Source organism: Equus quagga, chromosome 18, assembly GCF_021613505.1.
Source record: "Equus quagga isolate Etosha38 chromosome 18, UCLA_HA_Equagga_1.0, whole genome shotgun sequence".
Lineage (NCBI taxonomy): Eukaryota > Metazoa > Chordata > Mammalia > Perissodactyla > Equidae > Equus > Equus quagga.
Genome location: NC_060284.1, coordinates 42,120,331 through 42,144,711, shown reverse-complemented (window position 1 = coordinate 42,144,711; position 24,381 = coordinate 42,120,331). Strand labels below are relative to the sequence as shown.

The 24,381-nt window shown below is 36.4% G+C and overlaps 1 protein-coding gene across 2 annotated transcripts; it reads left to right on the top strand.

The window, feature by feature from the left end:
* Window positions 1-853: 853 nt before the first annotated feature.
* Window positions 854-22,490, top strand: LRIF1 (ligand dependent nuclear receptor interacting factor 1). Of its 2 annotated transcripts, none has more exons than XM_046645717.1 (4): window positions 854-2,997; window positions 13,919-15,420; window positions 16,637-16,909; window positions 17,791-22,490. In XM_046645717.1, exons 2-4 carry the CDS (start codon window positions 13,924-13,926, stop codon window positions 18,226-18,228), a joined length of 2,208 nt encoding a protein of 735 aa, XP_046501673.1. In that variant the 5' UTR covers window positions 854-2,997; window positions 13,919-13,923; the 3' UTR covers window positions 18,229-22,490. The 2 variants fall into 2 exon arrangements, with proteins under 2 accessions (XP_046501673.1, XP_046501671.1); XM_046645715.1 differs by having other exon boundaries at window positions 13,911-15,420; window positions 17,791-22,489.
* Window positions 22,491-24,381: the final 1,891 nt, after the last annotated feature.

Genomic DNA, 24,381 nt, shown 5'->3' with positions numbered 1-24,381 from the left:
ATGCTTAACTCATTTCTTTTTAACATTCTTACTTTATAACAAATGTATTTAAGTCTCTTAGTTTCTATTATTTCCTCTTTAATCCAAGAGTAATTTAGTAATAGGTTATTTAGTTTCTAAATGTCTTAAAGGTATTATTTATTATCTGAATAGCTCATTTAATCAATTTATACTTAGAAAACACAGTCTGTTTAGTATCAGTTCTTTGGAGTCATCAGTGTTTTCCTTATAGTCTCTCATATGGTTTACTTTGATACATATTCTATGCATGCTCAAAAGTAATCTTAAGTACTTAATGAGTGGAGAGTTATCTATATATCTAATAGCTTGATCTCGTTTATTATATTGTTTAGAAATTTGATGTATATGCCTATTTTTTGTCTACTTCAACTATTAATTTCTCAGAGATGTGTGTGTAAAATCACCCTCTACATTTATTGACTTACTAATCTACTCATTTCTGTCAGTTGTTTCTTAAATTTGTCACTCTTTTAGCTAACAAGATCTATATTTTAATATGCTCTAATTTCTTTTTGGTATCACTGTCATCTCCTTATCCATGCTGTTATGTTATTCTCTGTGCATCAGTTTCTTCATCATATGTAATAACTTTTACTGGTCGTTAAGAGTAAATGAGTTAATATTTGTAAAGCACTTAGAATAGGACTTGGCACATAGTATTACATAAATGTTTGATTTGTATGATGGGTAGAGGTGGTAATTGAAGCCATGGGCATGGCTGAAATCAATTAAAGAGACAGGACAGTTTGAGAAAATAAGAGGATCAATGACCAAGATTTAAGAAACTTTTTATTTAATTGCTGAGAAGAGAGGAATAAACTTTCAAAAGAGACTGAGAAGGAGTAGACAAAAAGGTAGTAGGAAAACCAAAAAAGTATATCGCCAATGGCATCAAGAGCAAAGGACTAGTACTAGTGCTGCTGAGTAAGGAACTGAATGAATGTGAGATAAACAGCATCAATTGCAACAGCTGAATGAGTGATTTAATGTGGACAGTGGATGCTGTGATGCCGATCTCCCTTGAGGAATGAAGGTCTTATTCCACCAGTTGTTGGGACTGCTGCCAGCAGTCATGCATTAGCTATCAGCCTCCTTGAATAGTTGCCTTAGCTAAAGAGATACCCTGTGCCTAAGGTCATACACCCTTCCTTGGCAAAGCTTGGATCCCCACTGGGGAAAACTTTGAACGTTCTTATCAGTTTTAGAGATGTGGGATAGGATGTGCTGAGACTGGGCATTAAAACCTAACTTCTCCGTCTGCCCAATTTTGCTTCCTTTCCTTCCCTTCCACAGATACATACTGATCCCTAATAAACTTCCTCATACCAAAATCCATTGCAAGAGTCTTGCTTCCCAGGGAAATCAACCTGTGACAACTTTAATTTATAGCAAGTGCTGATGGATATGAGAAGCTAGACTGCAGAAGGTAAGAAACGAATGGTGAGAAAATGGAACACCCAACAGTGGGCAACTTGTTCAAGCAATTTTGCTTTCAGATAGGAGGATGCCAAAACCAAGACAGCATTAAGGGCTCACCACTCCACCCCCTCTTTAGTATGGCAGATATCTGACTGAAAGATAAATGCCAGTTACACATACAGGATTCTATATCATTGAAATTAACCTTCAACAAAGAGTGAACAGTAGTTAAAAAGTATCTCTATTCGTTAATGTATTAGGACATTAAGTTCTTTAACCAGTACTAGCTCATTGAGGAATTGAGGGAATGAGTAACCCGCATTTTGAAAAGACCAACGTAAACCTTTAAATAGGTTCCCTTACATAAGTCTCCTAAATTCGAACACTGTGAGCCAGTTTACACAGGTACTGTCTATACCTGACAAAACTGGGTCTTCTAAACCACTCATTCCACAGGTTCCTCCTAGCCCCAGCTGAACTAGAATGTCTACCCCTTAACCAGAGACTGAACCTGTTTCTCGGATAAGTGACTTAACAGCAGGACAAAGAGACTTCTGAAAAGCTTTTCTCTGGAGATCCAAATAAAGATGCCAAAAAAAAAAAAAAAATTTACGTGGGGACTGAAACTTATAGAGAATGAATGAACTAACTACATGACAATGATACTTTCGACCAAGGCATGAGAGTAGGGTGGAGACAGGGGTTAGGTTAGAGACAAAGTTTCAATAAAGAGGAAAACAACGATAAAATCCTCAGGAAGTAATAATACGGCGCTGTCAACAGGCAGACGTCTAAAATTTTCTCGAACCACGACTTCATGACGACTCCAAAAGACCGCAGGGAGAGGAAAACGTACACCAGCGGCGAACACAAAGGCAGAAAATTTTCGATTGACCCCGGAAACATTTTATTTTGCGTAGGTATCCGGAAAATTTTCTTTTGCGATTCGTTACTTGATCCGGAAGAAAAGACAGCAAACATCCCTTGCGATTGGACTGTACCATAAGGGCGGGGCTTTAGCGAACCAGTCACCTTGGCAACCGGATGTGACGATCCCGGAAGCCGCCGGCGGCTTCGGTGGGCGGGGTCGGCCGAGCCTGTGTGGCGCGGTGTTCACCGCTGACCCGGCACTGCTGGGGGCGGCGCCATGAAGGCCACGCCTCTCGCGCCGACTCTGGCGGCTCTGGAGCGATGTCGTAGGCTCTGAGGGGCGGAGCGTTGGACCGATTCTCTCAGCCTACGGCTGAGCGGGCGTCGTCAGCCGCTTCGGTTCTTCCGGTTTCTGGTGGCTGCGCCACCTCCCTCCGAAGCCTGGGGATACGCCCTCTCGAGAGCTCGCCGTCGCCCTCCTTTCAGGATCGAACCCCTCAAGAGTTGCTCCGGGGCAGCTGCAGCCCAACATCCTCTCGCTGTGGTCTCGCCCCTTGGAGGATCTCGGCCCCACACTGCCCACTTTCCTGGATGTGGTGGCCCCTCCCACCCCTCTAAAATGTCCAATAACCTACAGAGGGTCTTCCTGAAACCCGCAGAGGAAAAGTCAGGCAGCGCCTCGCATTGGTAAGTACCGGTTTCGACTCTCCTTCGACACACCCGCCCCTCGCCCGTCTCTTAGCAGGAAGTGGAGTCGGCCGTCGTTTCCTGACGTTCTGCAATTCAGATGAGTTTGAGCCTGCGGGCGGAGCCGCTCCGGGGGAAGTGCTCGTCCCTTTGGCACTTAGAGCCCTTAGAGCGCGTCCCTCTTGGAAACGTAAAACCGCCTCAGAGCCTCTGCGCTGGCTCCGCGGGACTCCAGCGTCTCAAGTTTCCTAGGCGGACAGAGTAGATCTCCACGGGAGAGGAAAAGCAACATGGCCGACGCTCCTGTGTGACCAAAGGCTTCTGGAAGATTCTCGCGCACTCGCAGAAAAACACGCAGCAGTCAGCGCGGATTAGGAAGTGCAGCCCAGGTGGCGCTGGACCTTCAGTGAAGATAGCTCTAATTCCAGAGTTAGTGAGAAAGGATGGATCTATTTTTGTGCAATTAATAGGAGTATATGAATTAAGAAGCTGAAAAATTATTCTAGGATAAGGGAATCGAATTTTTTAAAGTTTCAAATGATAGTCCTTATGAAGAGAAAGAAAAGTAAAGATAGAGGAATTCTCATGTAAAAATCAATCCTCTGGGACAGCTTATTTGAAGCGAGTGTAATGAGAATCCCGTCTCTAATTGGCTGTAGAGGAACGATCTTTGAAGTGGTGAAAGACCAACATTTCTTAGAAATGCGTACTTATTTGTTAATTTAGAAAATAGCTTATCAGTAACTCAGTCGTTTTTTCCTAGGCTTATATTAGTCAAGATGAAATGGGAACAAAACTGTTAGCCGCGGTAGAATATTTTGAGTTGTGTTCTCCATGGTTAGTGGATGGCTAGTAAGTGGTGAGAAAACAGTCACTGGGTCCCCGCACAAGGAAAATGTGAAGAAGAAAAGCATGGAAATTAAGACGTAAAAGTCATGGAAGAGGATTTATGTTTGAAGAAAATCAGGTTGCCTAGTTTTAATCCTAGCTTTGCCAGTAACTGTTTTGAGGCCAAGTGCCTCGGTTTCCAGTCCTGTAAATAAGAGCATCTAGATGTATTTTAAGGATTAAAAGAAGGAATATACATCAAATACTTAGTGTAGGAAAAATAGAAAAACACTATTTAAGTGTTAACTATTATTATAACGATACAACTTTACTTGTATACCAACTTTAGCTCAGGAAGTAGGTTTATTTTTATTACAAGTAGATACAAAACCTAATTGTAACCGACTTTTTTAAAAGCATGCACAATGTTCTAAAAAGAAATGGTCACTCAACGCGGTGAGCTAAAGCAATGTTGAAGAACTGCCAAGAAAGAACCGTTGTGTTTCAAATCATAAAACGAGCCGGCTGCTGTCTATCTGTGTGGTTTCTTGGTTTATTTGTGATGGACTTTGGGATGAGAAGCAAAGATGGTGCCCAGTATAGATATGCAAAAGTAGAAATACTTTTTAATAATTGTTCATTTCTGCTATGTTGTTTTAGTACCTGAATGTTTGATGACATTTGACTTACTCTGACCTAACACAATTTGTTTTAGGATTGCATTCTTTTTCAACATCAGAAATAAGATAGAGTAAGAACTTTACATTTTTATTTACTGTGTGCTTTAACTCTTTTATCCAGTTTCTAATCCTTTCAGACATCTATATTTGGCATTTTTTAAAACATTACAAATTAAATTGTTTTGGTTACGCTAATAAGTCGTTTGGAGTTCATTAATTCATTGGTTTATGCATTGTTTTCATCATCTTCAAATGTATGTATTTATTCAGATCACTGAGGCCTTACATCATATATCTGGGACATTTACCAGATGCCTTTGTGAAGCTATTTGAATGATTTGGGTTATCGATTGCATATTTGATTCTATTTTGTTTTCTAAGTAACAATCTGCATGACATCCACATCTAATTTTGTAATTCATTTGATTGATATCAGCTCTTTAGTTTATTGGAAGCTTAGTTGTCTTATTTATTATTCTGACATAGTTTTGGTGGTACTAAATCATTTATTTCTTCATAAACCTAAAATGACTATATGATTTTCTTGTTTTCTGTAGATACTTGAATTTTTCGTGAGTTACTGCTTTTGTAAAATTTTTCAGTAATGCGATACAGAATGTTTATTGTTCAGTGTCTAATTCATCAGGGTATAAAATGCAAAACCCAAATTTAATCTTATAGTACAAAGGAAAAATCTGGAAAATACTTGTGATAGTAGGCATTAAGTTTATTTAGATTTGGGCTTTGTTAGTGAAGAGCAAAGCAGGAGTCAGTATATTGCAGTAGAAAGAAGATAAGCTTTGGAGTTACAGAGACCTAGGTTCATATCCTAGTTCACCAGTTATTATCAGTATAGTTCAATCATTTGGTTAAGAAATATTCACTGTTGCCTAAACCATGTGATAGACTGTGCTAAATGGAGAGACTGACTAAAGAATAGAATATGGGTCATGCCCATGAAAAACCTTAGAGTCTAGGGAGGAGATGGTGTAGCACATTTTTTTAATGGTATTATGCACAGGGTGCTGTGAGAGCATAGAGAATGGGAATTATAGGAAAGGTTTCTAGAGCAGCTGAATTGGGAAATGTAAGTATTACCTATCCAATTAAAGATTAATGCAGGCTATGGCTAGGCAGAGGGAATTGGTACGTAAAACACCAGTATGGCTTTTTACCAGCAATTGGTACTTATTGTTTGATCTCTGCTACAAACAAGCAGGATAAATAGATAGCTCTTAAGAGTTTGGTTTGCCCTGCTGAAGAAGTTTGACTTCATCTATTGCAGACGAGAGGATTTTAAGAAAAGGACTGTCATGGTCAGGTGCACATTTTAAGTAGGTGATGATAGTGTGGATTTGGGGGTGAGGGATCAGGTATATAAGGATTCTATTTCAGTTGTCCCTTCAGAGATTCTAAGGACCTAAACTAGCTAATATTGAGTAAAGTTTGGATTCAGAGAATTAAGGAAAGGAAAAATAGGCAGACCTTGTCAGTGAATTGGCCCAAAGAAAAGGGGAGCAATTATGATGCCAGTTTTCTGCATAGATATTGGTAAATTAATTGAGATGAAGAACACACCAAGAAAGCAATCAGAGAGAGATTTGAAACTCAGGAAGGGTCAGAGCTGAAAATAGAGACTTGTGAGTCATCAGCTTAGAGCTGTTATAATAAAAACCTGTGACAATACAGCCCACAATAGTAGGAAGTAGGATGTCATGTGATTGGCAGTTGGCTTCTATCCACTCTTAACCGTTTGTTCTTATATGAGTGTTTTTGCAGGGGGCTTGGTTTGGTTAGAAAAATTATGTTTTGTTGTCACTTCAGTGTGCCTTTAGTTTTGTATAGTGTAAGTGTTGTTATCTTTATTTTTGTGATTTGTCTGTGTGTGTAAGAGAAAAAGAGAGACAGGCATACATACCATACAGGCTAAATGAAATCTGTTTCTCATTAATCTCTCAGTTTATGCAATTTAATTTTTTGGACCTTGTTATGTTGGAGTAATGCTAAAGTAAATACAAGAAAGTGGACGGCATTGCCTAAGAGAGCATGTAATTCTGAATAAGTTATTTAATATTACTAAACCTCCTTTGTCTCGACTATAAAATAGGAATGGCAGTACCTACCTTGCTAGGCTGTTTATTAGGATTAGAGCTAATGACAACTATTTATAATAATGTATCTGTTATGAATATAATGTTATATGGTATATATTATAGTATATATTATTACATTATGTACTTATGCATATTATGTATGTACATAATGTTAAATAATAGATAGTAAGATGGAAAAAGGTCTTCTGGAAGTTGAAAAAATATATTTTGCAAAAATATCTACAAAATGTTCATTAGCCTGCAAAATTTTTCATTCTATTCCTGTGAATGCTTTATATCAATATTAGAATAGTCAAAAATGTCAGAAGTTATACAAAATTAAAAGTGTGTTTAATATACCTTTTATTGAAGTTTTCATACCTTTTTATTGAAGTTCTTACAAGAGTACCTGATTCATTTACTTATTCTTGGACACCAATTGTATATTTTAATGAAAGATGATAATTAGTATATATTGGGAGCTTATCATAATCCCAACCAGTTATTTCATTTACTACTCAGAGGAAGCCATATTATCCCCATTTAACAAATGAGGAAACAGAAATTCAAAGGGGATAAGTAAATTTACCTTAGTCAATCAACTAATAATTAGAAGACCAGGATTAGAAGCTGATAATTTTTCTAATATAGTTCTCTTTTCTCTTTTAAAGTCTTAAACTGTATTATTTTTCCAATGTAGTGTTTCATTTCAAACACCAGCTAGTTTAAAGTAATTAGCATGTTAATGAGGATTCTTTTTAAGTGACCAAACCAGAGCACAGGATACAGAATCTGGTTCTAGTTTTAGTTCTAACATTAGCTGGCAGAGTATGATCTTTAAGAAAACAGAATGTTTATCAGGTTTTAGTTAATCTCTTAAATGGAAGGTAACATCTAGATCTGAAAACAATATATATTTGTTGAAGAAATATGAATCTCACCCTAATTTATCACCTCTCTCCTTAGTGTTCTGCTTTTCAGTTTAATTTTTAGAACTGATTCCATTTGTTACTAGGAAATCATGGTTTTGGTTTTTTTTATTATAGCTTATAAGATTCAGTTCAGTCAACAGTATTGTCTACAGTGTACCAGTTGCCCTATTATGTGTAGAGGATAAAGATATGGATAGGATAACCTATCCTTAAGGAACTTATGATCTCTGGTAGATTATGTGACTTTCTACTGATATACTGACATAGAAGAAGTTGTATTTTCCTTCTCTTTTTGGAGGGGAAATGGAGAAGAGAAGAATCAATGATTAGATTTGAAAATAATTTGTGTGATATTCATAAATTTTTTTGTAAAGCAGAAATGTAGAGGTCGGGGCTGGCCCAGTGACATAGTGATTAAGTTCACATGCTCCACTTTGGTGGCCCAGGGTTCATGGGTTCAGATCCCAGGCACGGACCTACACACCACTCATCAAGCCATGCTGTGGTGGTGTCCCACATACAAAATAGAGGAAGATTGACAGAGATATTAGCTCAGCGACAATCTTCCTTACCAAAAAACCCCACAAAAAACAAAAAAACAGAAAGAAATGTACAGGTTGTATAATGAAGTATGTGAATGAAATATCAGAAGCCTATGTGATTTGTTTAAATATTTTGCCAATTAAAGCATGCTTGTCCCTACACAAATAATTATGAAAGCATATGTTCTGGTCTGTTGAAGTTTCTCATCTGTTAGCCAGATGTTACTGACAAATGAAGTACATAAATAAACCAAATGAGACTAAACAATAAAAGGTATTGAGACAGTTCACTTGAAGTGGAGATTCAAAAGAGCTGCATTATTTTTTCTGTAATTTTTTGATGGCCTACTGTGCTTGGTATTGGAAGAACAATTATAAAATAAATGATGTAGTCTCTGACCGTAAGGAGTTTCGATCTCATTGAGCAAAACCATGCTCACTTTTTAAAATTAGCTAATAGATCAAGGCCAATATAGAAGGCATTATATAGCTCCTAGCATTGGTGGCACCAGTGGGAGTGCTTTAGAGATTTCAAGTTGGAAGAAATTGATGTGACCTTGAATGACTAGCAGATATTTCATGGAGAAGATGGAATTGATCCTCAATTTATAACTATGTTTTAAATTGTTGGAGAAGAAAAAAAAACTTGAAGAATACTTAGAGTAAATAATGTACATGGGATATTCTAGAATAGCGAAGAGTTCACTGGTAAGACTGAAGATTTTATGCTGAAAAGTTATAGGTGGTACTGTAGTAGAGATTGGTTGGGGCTGATTGTAGATAATTTTCATGTCAAGCTGAACTGGCAATGATGAATTATTGAAACTTTGAGTAAGTAGGTGATAGGATGAAAACAATGATTTTATCTGCCAGAGATAATAATAATAATGGCTACAGTCAGAAGAAGTAGTTTAAAAATCCGAGCAAAAATATAAGGATGAGATAATGAGGACTAGACACAAAGTGACGAAGGTCTGATCTAGACAATAGAAGAAAGAGAAAATGAGTAAGAGCTGTAAAAAGAAAAAAACCGTATATACTCGGTGATTCATTGTTTACATTTATTGAATGTTTACCCTTTGTAAGCATCTATACAAGGTGCTGTGAGTGAGTCAAAGGTGAATAAGAAGGATGGTAAAAATAAGTCAGAGGTGACTAGGTGGTTTAAAACCTAGGTGACTTGGAAAATAATAGTCCTGACACATGACTGGATCGTAGGATAAACTAGTTTTCAGTAGAGAGTAATTTTAACTTTAAAGTGATGGTATTAAAATGAAAATGTTTGGTAAGACATCACAATTGTGGAACTGAGGTCAATATTAGGAGATAGAAGTAAAGGATATGACTTTGAGAGTCATTACTGCAAAGGAGATAGTTGAAGGAAATAGTTGAAGCCATGAAAATTGCTTCAGTCTTTAAGGAAGAAGTCTTGATGGAGAAACAGGACGGAGAACCGTGCTTTGGGGAATAGTTATAGTTGGATGTTTAAAATGCAGAAAATGAATAAGAAAGGGGACGTTAAGATAGACAAAAGAAACAAATTGTGCATGGTGGAAATCATGATAGGAAAAAGTTCGAGATGGATAATTAGCTAGCATTTTCAGTTTCAGCAGAGAGCACCTAGGGAATGAGGATAGAGTAAAGACATTTAACTGTGGGTACGTATTTGATAATCTTTGAGAATGAGATGGGGTAGAATAATGGGAAAGAAAACAGACTGCAGGAGAGAGTGGGCTTTGAGACAACTTTCTGGCATATCGCTGACAGGAAGTTGATAGATGGTCTTAATTGTGGTTCATTAATGCTATCTACCAAGTTCCTCTCACTGAACTTGGCGCCTGGATCACCATCTTCTCTCTAATTCTACAGGACTTTAACACCTATATGGATAACCTCTTTGTCAGCTGGTCTTTCAGTCCAAAGATCTTTTTCTCCAGTGCTCTTATTCTCCAGTCTGTCACCAGCCGTCTACTTCTGTAATTGTTGTTATCAGATGAAGTAGCTGCCTCTACAGAATTCTTGGTTTAGGCATCCTGCTTTCTAATCACTAGTTCCTATATTTCTAACTTAACTTGTTTAAGCACTCCCACTCCAACTGTTCTTTATCTGGCCCTCCAGTCCAATAACCCTTTATTTTCTCCTTATACTTTAGCTTTTTATATTCTCATTTCCTTCCCATCTAGTTTAGATTCTGTTTCATCATTTTAATAATTTTTATCAATATCTTAACCTCTTTTGCTCCTTTTTGATTTATGTTGTACCCTTCTTCTGAAGCCACCCCAACTCTGGATGAACTCCGTGATTTGCTTTCTCTTTGCCTATAACTGGTGAAATAAAGAATATCTCACAAGAGTGCAGATTGATATCACTATAAATTCATAATCACTCCCTATCTTTTGGGCCATCAACACTGCTTGATGATTGTAATATTTTCTGAGGTCAGCTTATTCTCTCACAAAGACTGTTTCAGTTCTTTTTGATTATCCTTAAATTTCCCCCTATTTTTGCTCTTAGCAGGTGATGTCACATCCTTTTTCATAGAGAAAATAAAAGCCATTAGATCAGAATTACCTCAACCCTCTAACACCAGACCTATAAACTTACCTGCAAACGCACCTAACCCCTGCCAGCTCCAATGAAAGGAGATATTTCTCCAGCTCTCTTTAAGGTTCAATCCCTCCTCCTGTCTTCTGGATCCCATTTCCTATCTCCTTATCAACCCTTACACTTAATTATCCCTATTTCTCCTTTACTACCAATCTCTTCCTCTTAATGACTCACATGAGTATTTACCTACGCTGTGGTTCATCTAACCTTAAAAAAAAAAGGAAAAAAGCAAGATCTCTTCTTTGACCTCATTTAGCCTCCAGCTACTTGTCAGTGTTCCTCTTCCCCTTTATAGTCAAGGTTCATAAAAGAGTTGTCTGTACTTGCTATCTTCTTATCCTTTTTTCATATTCACTCCTCAGCAACATCTTTCCCCACCAAACTGCTCTTTTAAAGCCATCATTGACCCTCATGCCATTCATTCCAGTGTACATTTTTAATCTGTATCCTACTTCGCTTCTCAGAAACTTTTGCTGGAATTGCCCAATTTCCTTGAAACTCTCTCTTCCTTTGCCTTCCATTGCATCAGAATCTCTTGGTTTTATTTCTCCTGCTCGAAGAAAATGGGGAGCCATTGAAATGTTTCAAGCAGGGAAGGGCCTGCTTTAGTATGCTGCATGATTTGAAGGGGAGAGGATATGACTGAAGAAAAGAAGACTCGTTATGAAGCTACTCTAAAAGTCCAAGCCAGAGATGATATTTGCTTGGACTAGAGAGGAGACAGTTGATTTGGAAAGAAATGAACAGATCAAGGGAAATTTAGGAGATTACATCAATAGGATTTTGTGATAGATTGAATATAGATTGTAAGAAAGCAGGAATTGTTCTGACTTAGGCATCCAAGATAGATGGGATGCCATTTACCAAAGGAAAAAACAGTGGAAAAGGCCTTTCTGAATGGAAATGTCATGAGGGAAGTTGGATATATAAGCCTGAATCTCAAAAGAGCTAAGATATAAATATTCGAATTGTTGATTTATAAATGGTAACTTAATTGAAGTCATGCATGTACAAAAAATCCTCTAGGGAAAGCTAGTAGAAAGAAAATTCAGTTTAAGCTTTGGTGAATTCCAATATTTGAAGGTTGATTCAAGTAAGACTGAGGAGTTACTACAGAGGTAGGAGAATGTCCCATCTAGGAACCCTTGGAAAGAGAATGTTTTAAGAAAAAGAGTAAGCATTGTTGTATTCATACAAATACATCATTTATGTCACTTAATGATAATTGCACATTAATATGTCCATGTATCCAGTGGTTTAAGTTCTTTTAGGGATTGTGTGTTGAACTGGCTTGGAGGTGAGCAAACATTTTCTGTAAAGGGCCTGATAGTAAATATTTTAGGCTTTCCAGGCTATATGATCTCTGCCATAACTACTCAACTCTGCTTTTGTAGCACGAAAACACACATATACAATACATAAAAAATGAGTGCGACTGTGTACTAATAAAACTTTATGGACAGCGGAATTTAAACCTCATATAATTTTCACGTATCACAAAATATTATTATTGTGATTTTTAAAAAATCATTTAAAAATAATAAAACCAGTCTTAGCTTGTGGGCTGCACAAAAACAAGGAGGGGGCCAGATTTGGCCCACAGGCTGTAGTTTATTGGCCCTTTCCCCATAACTGAGCCTGGTGCCTGAACCGTAACAGACACTCAGTAAATTTTTGTTTAATAAAATTAAAGTTGAATAAGTTCTGATCCAGTTTATATGTGCTTCTTAGGGGGTAGAGAGGTGATGATGGTGGGTTTTTCTCTTTAAGCCCTGAGAGCAAAAATTGAATTTTTGGCTTTGATTTTTATTAATACCTGGGGTTTTAAAAGCACCTGTAGGCTGTAACACACCTTTAAACTGTTGAGAATTCTAATTATTATTGTTTTTTGCTCTTAAATTTTTTTCTTCATTTTTAAGATAAAAGTAAAGTAAGATCTCATATAAGGCCATACTGGGTCTATAGGACATGGACTCTATATTCATATTGCTAGAGTTTAGCGTGAGAGACAGTCTATAGACTAGTGAACAAACAGATTAACGTATGATGATAACTTGTGATATGTACTGCCAAGGCAATTAACAGATGCAATATTACAGACTAATAGTGAAGGAGGGTAAGGGTAGTTAAGGTGGTCAGAGAATGTATCTCTTGGGAAGTATCATTTATGCTGAGACTTGAGTTATGTGAGTAGGAAATGAGTACCTAGGTAGAGAGGTAGCACGTGTGATGGTCCTGAGTCCCATGAGGGCTTGATATTTTCCAGGAAATGAAAGATGGTTTTAGGTCTAAATAACTCGAGGTGTCTACATTCAAGAAATCTACAAATAATTGATTATACAAATAGAGGTTTGTATATATTATATTTTTTTAAAATCAGACCATCTGTACTAAGAAACAACTCATAAGAATCAGGATCCAAATTGGCTAGATAAAAAAAAAAATATTCACTTCCAATGTGTTCTGCATTCATTGAAAGCCATTCAGGTAAAATGGCATTGCTATTATATATATATATGGATTGGCAAGCAATTGGAACTAATATGAATAATTGCCATATCAAGGGCCATTTAGCACCAAACTTCAAATGTGCTAAAACAATCAATAAATCAAAGAAGAAAATGGTTCCTACATGAGTAACTCAATTTAGTCTCCAAAAATGTGGCACACCAAGGTATCACCAGAAGAGATGCCTTAAGCAAAGGAGAAATGGCTGATAGTAGAACTTGTGAGTCATTGTCAGTGGGAAGAGCACAGAACAGATCCGGTAGAAGGGAGAAAAGAGTGAGGGAAATAGAATAAGCATAAATGGAGGTAAAACGAGAATCCTGGTCAGTACTAGTAAAGGAGGAAGTCAAGAGGAAAGAATTCAAGGAAAGGGAGAAGGGAGGATGCTAATAGTGTAAAAGGAGCGGCGTATTCTAGTAGGCATAATTTTGTACAAGGTAAAACCTTGGAAAAGTCTACTTTTAGTTTTAGGAATATGTGTTAATATCTCATGCTCATTGCCTAATCATGTGAGAAGATCTAAATCAAAGCTGACCATATCTTTGATTATCTTCACTTTCTTCAAAATCTTTGTTTTGCAATATTTCACTTTGAAACTCAAAGTGACAAATTATATACTTTTATTATATTTTATATATCTTTAATGTTTGCAAATATTTGTTTTTAAATAAAGTGTATATACCATATAGTATGTTGTATTTATTTACTCAATGTTCTTTTAAGTGTTTCAGGCTGCATGTACCAAGTAGTTCAGACGATTGGCTCGGATGGAAAAAATCTTCTGCAATTACTTCCAATTCCTAATTCCTCTGGAAATCTTTTGCCACTAGTTCAATCTTCAGTCATGTCTGATGCTTTGAAAGGGAATACAGGAAACCCATTTCAAGTTGCTTTTCAGACTCAGATTTCCAGCTCTTCCACAAGTACATCAGTTCAATTGCCCATTTTTCAGCCAGCCAGTTCTTCAAACTATTTTCTTACAAGAACAGTAGATACAGCAGAAAAAGTTAGAGTTACTTCTGTGGGAACTGAAAATTTTACCTCATCAGTTTCTAAAGTTCAGAGTCATGGTGTGAAAATTGACGGACTCACCATGCAAACATTTGCTGTTTCTCCCTCCTCAACACAAAATGATTCATCTTATATTTTAGTAAATACCCAGAGTCTTCCAATGACTGTGAAGTCTCCAGTTTTGCCTTCTGGGCACCATTTACAGATTCCAGCCCATGCTGAAGTGAAATCTGTACCAGCGTCATCATTGCCTCCTTCAGTTCAGCAAAAGATACTTGCAACTGCAACCACAAGTACCTCAGGAACAGTTGAGGCCTCCCAAATACCAACCGTTATTTATGTATCTCCTGTAAATACAGTGAAAAATGTAGTGACCAAGAACTTTCAAAACATTTACCCAAAACCTGTTACAGAAATAGCAAAGCCAGTGATCTTAAATACTACACAAATTCCAATGAATGCTGCTAAAGAGACACAGTTAAAAGGTGGTCAGCATTCTCAAGCTGCTCCAGTGAAATGGATTTTTCAAGAAAATCTACAGCCTTGCACTCCATCTCTTGTTCCTGTTAAGTCTTCAAATAATGTGGCTTCAAAGATTTTAAAAACTTTTGTAGATAGGAAAAATTTGGGAGATAATACTATAAATATGCCACCATTGAGTACCATCAGTCCTAGTGGGACACAATCCAAAAGTATGCCTATTAAAGATAATGCTTTGGTTATGTTTAATGGGAAAGTCTATCTATTGGCTAAAAAGGGGACAGATGTTTTGCCATCACAAATTGACCAGCAGAATTCTGTTTCTCCCGATATTCCACCAAGAAAAGATACATCACAGATAGTGAGTTCAAGTCCAGTCACAGAAATATCCAGAGAGGTTGTAAATATTGTTTTGGCTAAAAGTAAATCTTCCCAGATGGAGACAAAATCATTTTCAAATAACCAGCTTGCTTCCATGGCCAATCTAAGGGCAGAGAAGAATAAGAAAGTGGAGAAACCATCTCTTTCTACCCCAAACCCACATAATATGAACCAATCCATTAACTACTTAAAGCAGAGTAAGACTTTATTCACAAAGCCAGATTTTCCAGATGGATTTAGTACAGGACAGAATGCCCCCAGAGAAGGAAATATCATCCAGAGCATAGAGAAAATAAGTTCCTCTGTTGATGCAACAACTGTTACTTCACAACAGTGTGTTTTCAGAGACCAAGAACCAAAGGTAATTTTCCCATGTCAGGGTGTTCTTTTTATCTATCTATATAGATTTTTTTTTTTAATTTTCAAAGTTAGTTATTTGTAATACCTCTTTCTACCCTCCTCTCCCATCTTCCACTCCATTACACACCTACCCTACACACAAGAATGTCTAGAGTTTTCATCTGAAGAAAATGTTTGAGCAGGAATATAATTGAGAGACTCCAAGCAGTATCTTTCTCTTGAATCATTTGGCATGCCAAGTCTTTAAAATAAAATCAAACAAACAAAAACTCACAGAGCATCAAGATTTAGAAGAGTTTTAGAAGGATAATGTGAATCCAAAGCTTAGTAAAACAGTAAAACTGTGCGTGTGTGTGTATACACATATGTACATACATTTGTACATATACATATGTATACATACATATATATTTAGTAGCCTACTTTTAGTATATGGAAAGATCAATATTAAGCATATAGGGGAGGCTGGGGATTTTTGTGTTTTTTTTGTGTGGTGGTAGGGAGATATCTGACAACTTTTTTAGTAGATAGTGGAAGGGGTAAGACAGAGCTAATCAGTACCTTTCAGTCATTTATGGAATTAGGATTTACCAACATATTTGGGTTCTTTTTTTGAAGTAGATAAGTTTCCTTTTCCTTTTTTAGCCCTTCTTTCTGATTCCTCATCCAATTACCCAACATAGCCACATAGTTACCTTTCTCTTCTACTTAAGATATGTATCTGTGCTCACTAAATATTTGTACCCACCTTTTCCTTACTTAGAGGTCTATTTAATAGTGTCAGCATTTCTCCCCTTCAGTACAGAATTATTGAACTCCAAAGAGGGAAGGAGGTAAATTCTGATTAAGTTTAAGATTGATTAAAGGCGGAAGACTTTTCCGAAGACTACAATTTCCAAATAATGCCATATAGATTATTTTTAACTTGTCATTAGTCTGTATTCTCATTTCAGTTGTTTGACAATTGACTACCTGTTACCTTTCTAGTGCAAGGAAGTAAAATAAATGACAAACTGTAAGGGAACATTTTAAGTTTGTACTTAGTTAAGTTCAGTTTTTCAAGTGCGGGTGGTAAGGCAAGGGCGATGCGAACCAACCATTTAGGACTTTAAAGCATGATGTTTTAAGTAAGATGAGGTAATCACTTAGTTGCTAGTTTGATAAATAGCTTAAGTAATTGGCAGTATTGTTTGTGTGTTTTCTTTTCTTACTTCCAGATCCAGTATGAGATGGCATCAAAAGTAGAAAAAATTACTCAAGAAAGAAATGACAAGAAAAATTCTCAAGGGAGAAGCAATAAAGCATCATATCTGAAGAATGATGCTGAACTTAAAAAGATATTTGGTCTCACTAAAGATCTGAGAGTGTGCCTTACTCGGATTCCTGACCATTTGGGCTCTGGAGAAGGTTTTGATTCCTTTAGCAGTTTGGTGAAAAGTGATACTTACAAAACGACAGAGTTTATAGTGAAGGAGGAAGAGAGGAAACAGGTAATAGATTTTAATATGTCCTTTGTAGGTACTCCAAAAATACATGAATGTATTAATTTTGTTGATTTGGTTTTTAGTCTTGTGCGTTAATATGAATGGTAGTTACTACCAAATTTGCATATATATGTATTATACCAAAACAGTTTTAAAAAGAACCATATATGAATAGGTAAAAATGCATCCCCCAGTTAAAGATGTTGTCTTAAGTGTTTTTATTCACCTGTTTGTTTCATCATAAAATTAGAAGAAAATGGTCATAGCTTTTCAACTAGTTATCCTACTTTGAAAACTCTATCTAAAATAAATAATGCAAGTGTAAGGAAAATATAAGCAGGCCAGTGTTCATTGCAGTATTACTCTTAATACAAATATTTTGAGAAATATACATGGTCAATAATGACGAAAAGAAACATCCCTATAACTTTGCCTACTGTCATTCTACTTATGAATATATCATGATTATATTGTTTAATGTCCTGAACTTCAGATCAGAGACCAGTCAACCTTTCCCAATGAAAATCTTCCATATGTGCCTACCATGCAAAGGAAAATAAATGAATAAATAAATAAATTCTATTTCTCAGGCTCTTCACAAATGGCTCTTATATTTTGGTAGTAGACCAATACAGCTTCCTGAGTTGAGCAGGAAAATGTGAATTAAGCATTTTATTCTCAGTGAATATCATGAAGCTATTGCTATTCATTTTGGTACCATAGAGTGGTAAACATTAATTTCTTGCTGTAGTTGTTCTCAGTCTATTGTGTTGAGTTGAATTTAATTGCTAAATATTTGTATTTGCAAACTTTATTAAATTTGAGAGCACACTATATATATGGCAATAATATTTTCTCTTTTGGAATCTTACTCAACATTGCAACAGAGTTTTGATAAGAAAAGAAAAGCAAAAATCATTAAGAAGATGGATCACACAAAGAAGAGAAAAACTGAGAGTGCTTATAACACAGCTGTAAATGGAGGAATTAATCTCACCAGTTCCCAAGGCGTTAGCAGTGTTTTACCAACTTCAGATGTATCACGTCATAACATTCTCACAAGCTGCAACAAAACCAGAGAAGAAAAGAGAACTGAGGTAGAACACTGTACTGGTGAGAAACAGGAAAAAGGCACATTGAGTTCAAATGCAGCTTTTGAACAAAGTCCTTCCTTTAATAAAAATTATACTGAAGATATTTTCCCCATGACACCACCAGAGTTAGAGGAAACCATTCGAGATGAAAAAATAAGAAGACTTAAGCAGGTGCTGAGAGAGAAAGAAGCAGCTCTTGAAGAAATGCGTAAGAAGATGCACCAAAAATAATAAAACGTTCCTCTACTTAAAGATTTCAATGAAATAGCTGGTTTTTTTTCATATACTTTTGCATTGTTGGTTATAGATACATTTTGAAGGTGTCTTTGAATATGAAATTTGTTTTTTCCTCAATTGATTATAAAATTTTATTTAAGGAATACAGAAAGGGTTGATTCACATATGACTCTTGTGAATAATCTACATGGGGTATCTGAATCTTTGTGTAGATACCTTTATTTGGAAGGAAAAATGTTCTATTTTTCTGTTATTTTAACTAGAATTTCCCAAGTTTGAATATTTGTGCTGAGTTTTTGTTATTGTTTGTAGCTTTAGCTAAATTGCTCAGGTGTTATTTCAACAATAGATAATTATTATGTACTATTGAAATTTTACAATCCAAGAAAGGAAATCAGCTCTAAATTTATCTTTGCCAATGAACTTGTGTGTGTACTCAGAGTTTACCCATAAAAATGATGATACCTTCTACTTGTAAATTTTAATTTCAAAGAAAAATGTATTATAGCAGCATTACTTAAAAATTCAAACTTTTCTCAAGAGTGAGGGACACTTGTTTTGTAACTTTTACAAAGTAGTTTCATATAATCCAAAATGGGTTTTAGAGTTCAGGCTACATAATGTATTGTTTGCTTAAAGTGATGTGTTATTATTCCTAGGCAAATGCATCTTTTTCTTTTTGAATATGTACATATGTGACTTACATTGTGTGAAAAGTAGATCTGAACAATGGCCATATTTAATGCTTTTTAAAATTGTAAAGTGTAGTTTTTCTTAATAGAGACAGATATTTTTCTATCTGGTTATCTTTAATTTGGAGAGTGTGGGAATGGTGTGGGGGCAGGGATTCAGGAGAAGGAGGAAAACTATAAAGAAAAGTATTAAATTCCTGGAAGTAAGATCAAGTAAAACCTGTACATTGGCAACAAAATAGAAGACAGTTAGTCAGAAAATCAGCATGTCAGAGAGAGTAGAACAAATCGAAACTGACCAACTAGATTTTCCTGCCTTATTTTTTTTGTAGCAGCTTTATTGAGGTAATTCACATATAAAATTCACCCTTTGAAAATATATAATTCGGTGGTTTTATTATATTCACAGAGTTGTGCAACCATCAACATGATCTAATTTTAGAACATTTTCATCAACCCCAAAAAGCCTCATACCCGTTAGCAGTCACTCCCCAGACCCTCCATCTCCCAGGTGGAGACAAATCACTGATACCCTTTCTGTCTTTATGGATTTGCCTCTTGTAGACATTCTTGAGCATAGGATGAATCATTCAGTATATATTCTTTTATAACTCATTTCTTTCCCTTAATGTTTTCCAGGTTGATTCATGCTGTAGTGTGTATTAGTACTTAATTCTTTTTTAATTGCTGTATAATAATCCACTGTATGGATATACCACACTTTGTTTATCCATTCATCTGTTCATGGACATTTGGGTTATTTATACTTTAGGGTGCTAGGATGTCATGTTGCTATGTTGCTATGAATGTTTGGGTGCCACTTTTTGTGTGGACATATGTTTTCAGTTAGCTTGGGTATATATACCCAGGAGCGTAATTGGTGGGTCATGTCCTAACTTTTTCTTTAACATTTTGAGAAACTGCCAAACTATTCCAGTCAGGTTTTGCTCTCCGTACTCCACCAAAATGGATTGTTTCAAGGACACCAGTGACTTCCATGTTGCTAGATCCAGTGATCAATTGTCAGTCTTCTTAATTTATCTATCAGTGGGAACATAATTTCATGAATCATTATCTCCTTTGAAAAAAATTTAAACATTTTCTTATTGAAGAAGCAGTACATGTACATTGTAGAAAAATAGAAAAGACAGTAGCTGAAATACTAAAAACTAAAACTTAATATTCCCATCAAGCTAAAATAGTAAATGTTGGGGCTAGAAGATACTTAAAGGCTATCAGTTAAGAGATATTATTTGAAGTTATAGGTCTGGATAACATGACTTAGGGAGATAGTATAAACAGAGAAGAAGATAAAATTGTGGGCTCGTATCTGAGTGCATTTAAAGGTAAAGACCATCTCAAATGAATTTTGAGGATTGGAAGAAGAGAATATTGAATTCTGTTTATAAATCCTTGAATAGTGCCTGACACATAACAATATATAAATGTTTGTTAAATAAAATAAATTCAACTAAGGTCATCCTAATAGATACATTACCTTCATCTTCCATTTCATTTCATTTTCTTACCTCTGTTTCAGCCTACTTGCTCCTTTTGATTTTTCTACTTTATTAAAATAGGCTTTGCTGCTCATGAAATCATCGCACATCCACATTTCTTCTGATATTGTATTCCTTGATTCTGGAATGTGGCTTGAATCTTCTACGGCAAAGATTCCAAAATTTATTCTAATGATCTCAAACTCCTGCCTACTCGTTCTGAAATTCACTCAAATTAGGGTTTTATCTTTACCACTCCGTTAAGGCTGTTGCTTTCCAGGTCTCCAACAACCATCATACTGCTAAATCTAATGGTCAATTCTTAGTCTTTATCTTACTTTACCTGTCGTAGCATTTGACACTTTTTATCAGTCTGTCATTAAAATCTGTTCTTTGCTCTGTTTCCAAGACACCATATTCTCTTTCCTACTACCTTATTGACTTCTCTTTCTCAGTCTCTTTGGCTGACTCCCCACCTTCTCCGTGATCTCTGAATGTTGGAGTTACAGCTCAGTCCTTGTAGGTCTTTTATTTTGCATCTCTGCTTGTGTGATGATCTCATCTAGTTCTTATGGATCAAAATACCATCCATATTCAGGAACTCCCCTCTGAATTTCAACGTATGTCTAACTGCCTTCTTGACATTTCCACTTAGAAGCCTAATGGGCATCTCAAAATCAACACAGGCCGAACCCAGCTTCTGATTATCATCCACACAAAATTTGCCTCAACTAAGATCTTCTCTTTCAGTTAATGACAAATTCAGGCTTCCACTTATTCAAGAGGAAACACTTGGAGTCCGCCTTGGTTTCTCTTTTTTTCATACCCTACAATGAGTCTGTTAGGAAATTTTTTTGGTTTATGTTCAAATTATACCTGGAATCCAACCATTGCTCACTACCTGTATTGTGACTAGCTTGTATTATCTCTCATGTCGATTATTGAAATAACCAACTGTCTCCCTGCTTCCACTAATGTCCTCCTACAACCTGTACTTAGTACAATAACTGAGTGATTTTGTTAAAAGTATAAGTAAAGAGGAAGACCAAAAACCCAATAGAAAAATGAGAAAATGTGTGAACAATTCACCATTAAAGATATAAAAGTGACCTTCAATCATGAAAAAATGCTCTAATTCACTCAAAAGTAGATAAATGCAAATTAAAACTACTCAGATAGCATTTCTTATAATGTCAGACTAGAAAAGATTTAAGAATATGACAACACATTCTGTTGGCAACACTGTGAGGAAACAGGCATGTTCACACATTGCTGATGGGAATGCAAATTAGTACAGTTCTTCTGGAGGGAAATTTAGCAATGGCCAACAAAATTACAGATGTATTTGCCTTTCAACCAATGGGGCCAGCAATTCTATTTCTAAGAATCTATCCTTGAAGACATGACTCCAACAATGTGAAATTATGTATGGAGAAGTTTTATTAATTATTGTTTTTAATTGCAAAGTATTGGAAACAACCTACATGCCCATTCATAGGAGAGTTGTTGAAAAAACCATGGTATGTCCACACAGTGGAATAAGATGTAGCTGTAAGAAAAGAATGAGGAAGAGCTCTATGAACTTACATGGAGCTGTTTACATCACATTCTATGAAATGAAAAACAAAGTACAAAAGAATATCTGTAGCATGCTATTCTTCATATAAGGAAGAAGAGATACAAGAAAATACATAGACATCTGTTCATTTGTAGAAAAAAAAAATGAAGGATATACCAAAAACTAATGAGACTGACTACTTAAGGGAAAAGGATAAAAAGAAGAGGGGAATGGGAATGAGTTCACAGGGATGAAGTGGAGTAACATTTCTCTGATTATATCTTTTTGTATAACTGGCTCTTAGGATCACAGTAATGTCTTGCATACCCTTCATATAACCCAAAATAAACAAATGATTAAAATCAACCAGGAAATGGGGGAAACCCAAATTGGAATGCAAATGCTAACAAATGAAAGTAAATGTATGACAAAAGAATAACATGACCACACTTAAGGGAATGGGAAAGAAAATAACTAACCTAAGTAACTTAGAAAGCAGTATCTTCACTGAGCACTGAAAATCTGAAGACTTAAGTGCTGTAATCTAGTTAGTAAAAATGTTTCTCACAGGGGTATGAATTAGCAATCTTGAAACGACCTTTACATATATACTTACAGTTGAACCAAAAAGTACATCAATTATAGATGGTGAGAGCCAGGTTTCTCGCTTTTGGAGGAAGATATTATAAGGAAAGGAAGAAGGCTAACACAAACCCTGTGGCATTGGATTAGAATAAGAAGCAACAGTATAAACTCATGGTTTTTAATATACAGATAGATATGTTAAGAAATATACATATGGGTGTATGTGTGGGTGAGTATACATGCATGTATTTCCCCCTGAGAGGGCCTAGAAGTAGTGACTCTCCAGAACAATGAGCACACCTAGCACTAGAACTTGGTTTCTAATACCATTCTTCAGCACAAGGAACCAGGGCTCCTTGGAGCAGTTGATTCCAGGGTGGGCTGGGGCATAGAAAATAGAAGATGAGCCTAGAACATCTTGTAATGTCATAAGGTAAGGAAATGCTCCCCTAAAAGATGGAGACATCAAAACAGAAGAGTCAATCTGAAGGAGCTCCTAATGGCCCAAACTGGAATAATTTGAACAACAATAAATAATGATGGTGTTTTACTTTAATCCCTAGAATAAAATATACCCAGTGAATCTATAACAATATAAAAATCAAATACATAAGTGGAGGAGAAGTGACAGCTCTTCTTTAGAGTTGAATTCTAATTGATGAATATAGATGGAAAGGGGAAATAGAGAATCATCACTGCAAATGTCCCAATAATAGCTGTTGCAGACAAGATTCACCAGTGGATGGTAAAATGAGTGGGCAAAAGTTGGGATAAACAAGATTTGCAGTTTCAAAGTCTCTCTCCAAAGAGGCTTATTAACTATAAAGGGAAAACTAGGAACTTTATAATGGCAAAAACTAACAGACACCAACCTATCCAAATGATCAAGGTAAATATCACCAGTAATGACATATTGATATCATGAATCCCTTGATATGATGCGTAAGACTTTTGTGTGTATAGTAGTTTTTCCAAAACTACAAAACCTTTCTGTTAAAGGCTGAAAGTGCTACCTCCTAAAAATTCATACGTTGAAGCCCTAACCCCCAGTGTGGCTGTATTTGGAGATGGGACCTCTAAGGAAGTAATTAAGGTTAAATGAGGTCATAAGGATGGGATCTTAACCCAATAGGGTTAGTGTCCTTATGAGATGAGACATCAGAGCACCTCCCCTCTCTCACTACCCACCCATCCCCCTCTTGATACTGAACCTGAAGTGAGTACACTCACCCATTGCACAGAAAGCCAATCTCTGACACCAGATGTAGTGGACGAAAGTAGGAGTTTATTATTGCACAGTGCTGAGCAAGGAGAAAGGGCAGCTAATGCTCAAATCCCAAACTCCCCAAAAAGCTAAAAGAAAGGGTTTTTATTTGGGATTTTAGGTAGGGCAGGAGGAGCATATGGCCTTGCTGGTTGGAGCTTTCCCACCCACCTGTCTTTGGCCTTGAGACTACTTGCAGAGAGGAGGGAGCCCATGATCTTGCTGGTCAGCAGCTTTCCCACCAGCCTGTATCTCTTCGCAAGGAGGAGATAATGAATCCAGGTGCTTATCCTTGGCTGTGTCTGTCTCCATGGATGATAGTGGATTCTGGAGCCAGGAAGCCAGGGAGTAAGCAGGGAATGAGTGTTTGGTTTTAACCCCATATATGCTGTGTTTGAAGTAGGGAAACTGATATCAGGGTCGGTTTCACTCCCACAGTGTGAATGCACTGAGGCAGCATACTTGAACTGAAAAAGGCCATCTGAAGACATAGTGAGAGTGCAGGCATCTGCAAGCCAGGGAAAGAGTCTTACCAGAAACTAAATTGGT

Bases quoted from the DNA above. Each gene is read 5' to 3' on its own strand.
- LRIF1 (XM_046645715.1), top strand. From the start codon at position 2,930: ATGTCCAATAACCTACAGAGGGTCTTCCTGAAACCCGCAGAGGAAAAG. The intron at 15,421-16,636 runs GTAATTTTCCCA...TCTTACTTCCAG, and splicing joins TCAGAGACCAAGAACCAAAG to ATCCAGTATGAGATGGCATC. The intron at 16,910-17,790 runs GTAATAGATTTT...ACATTGCAACAG, and splicing joins AGGAGGAAGAGAGGAAACAG to AGTTTTGATAAGAAAAGAAA.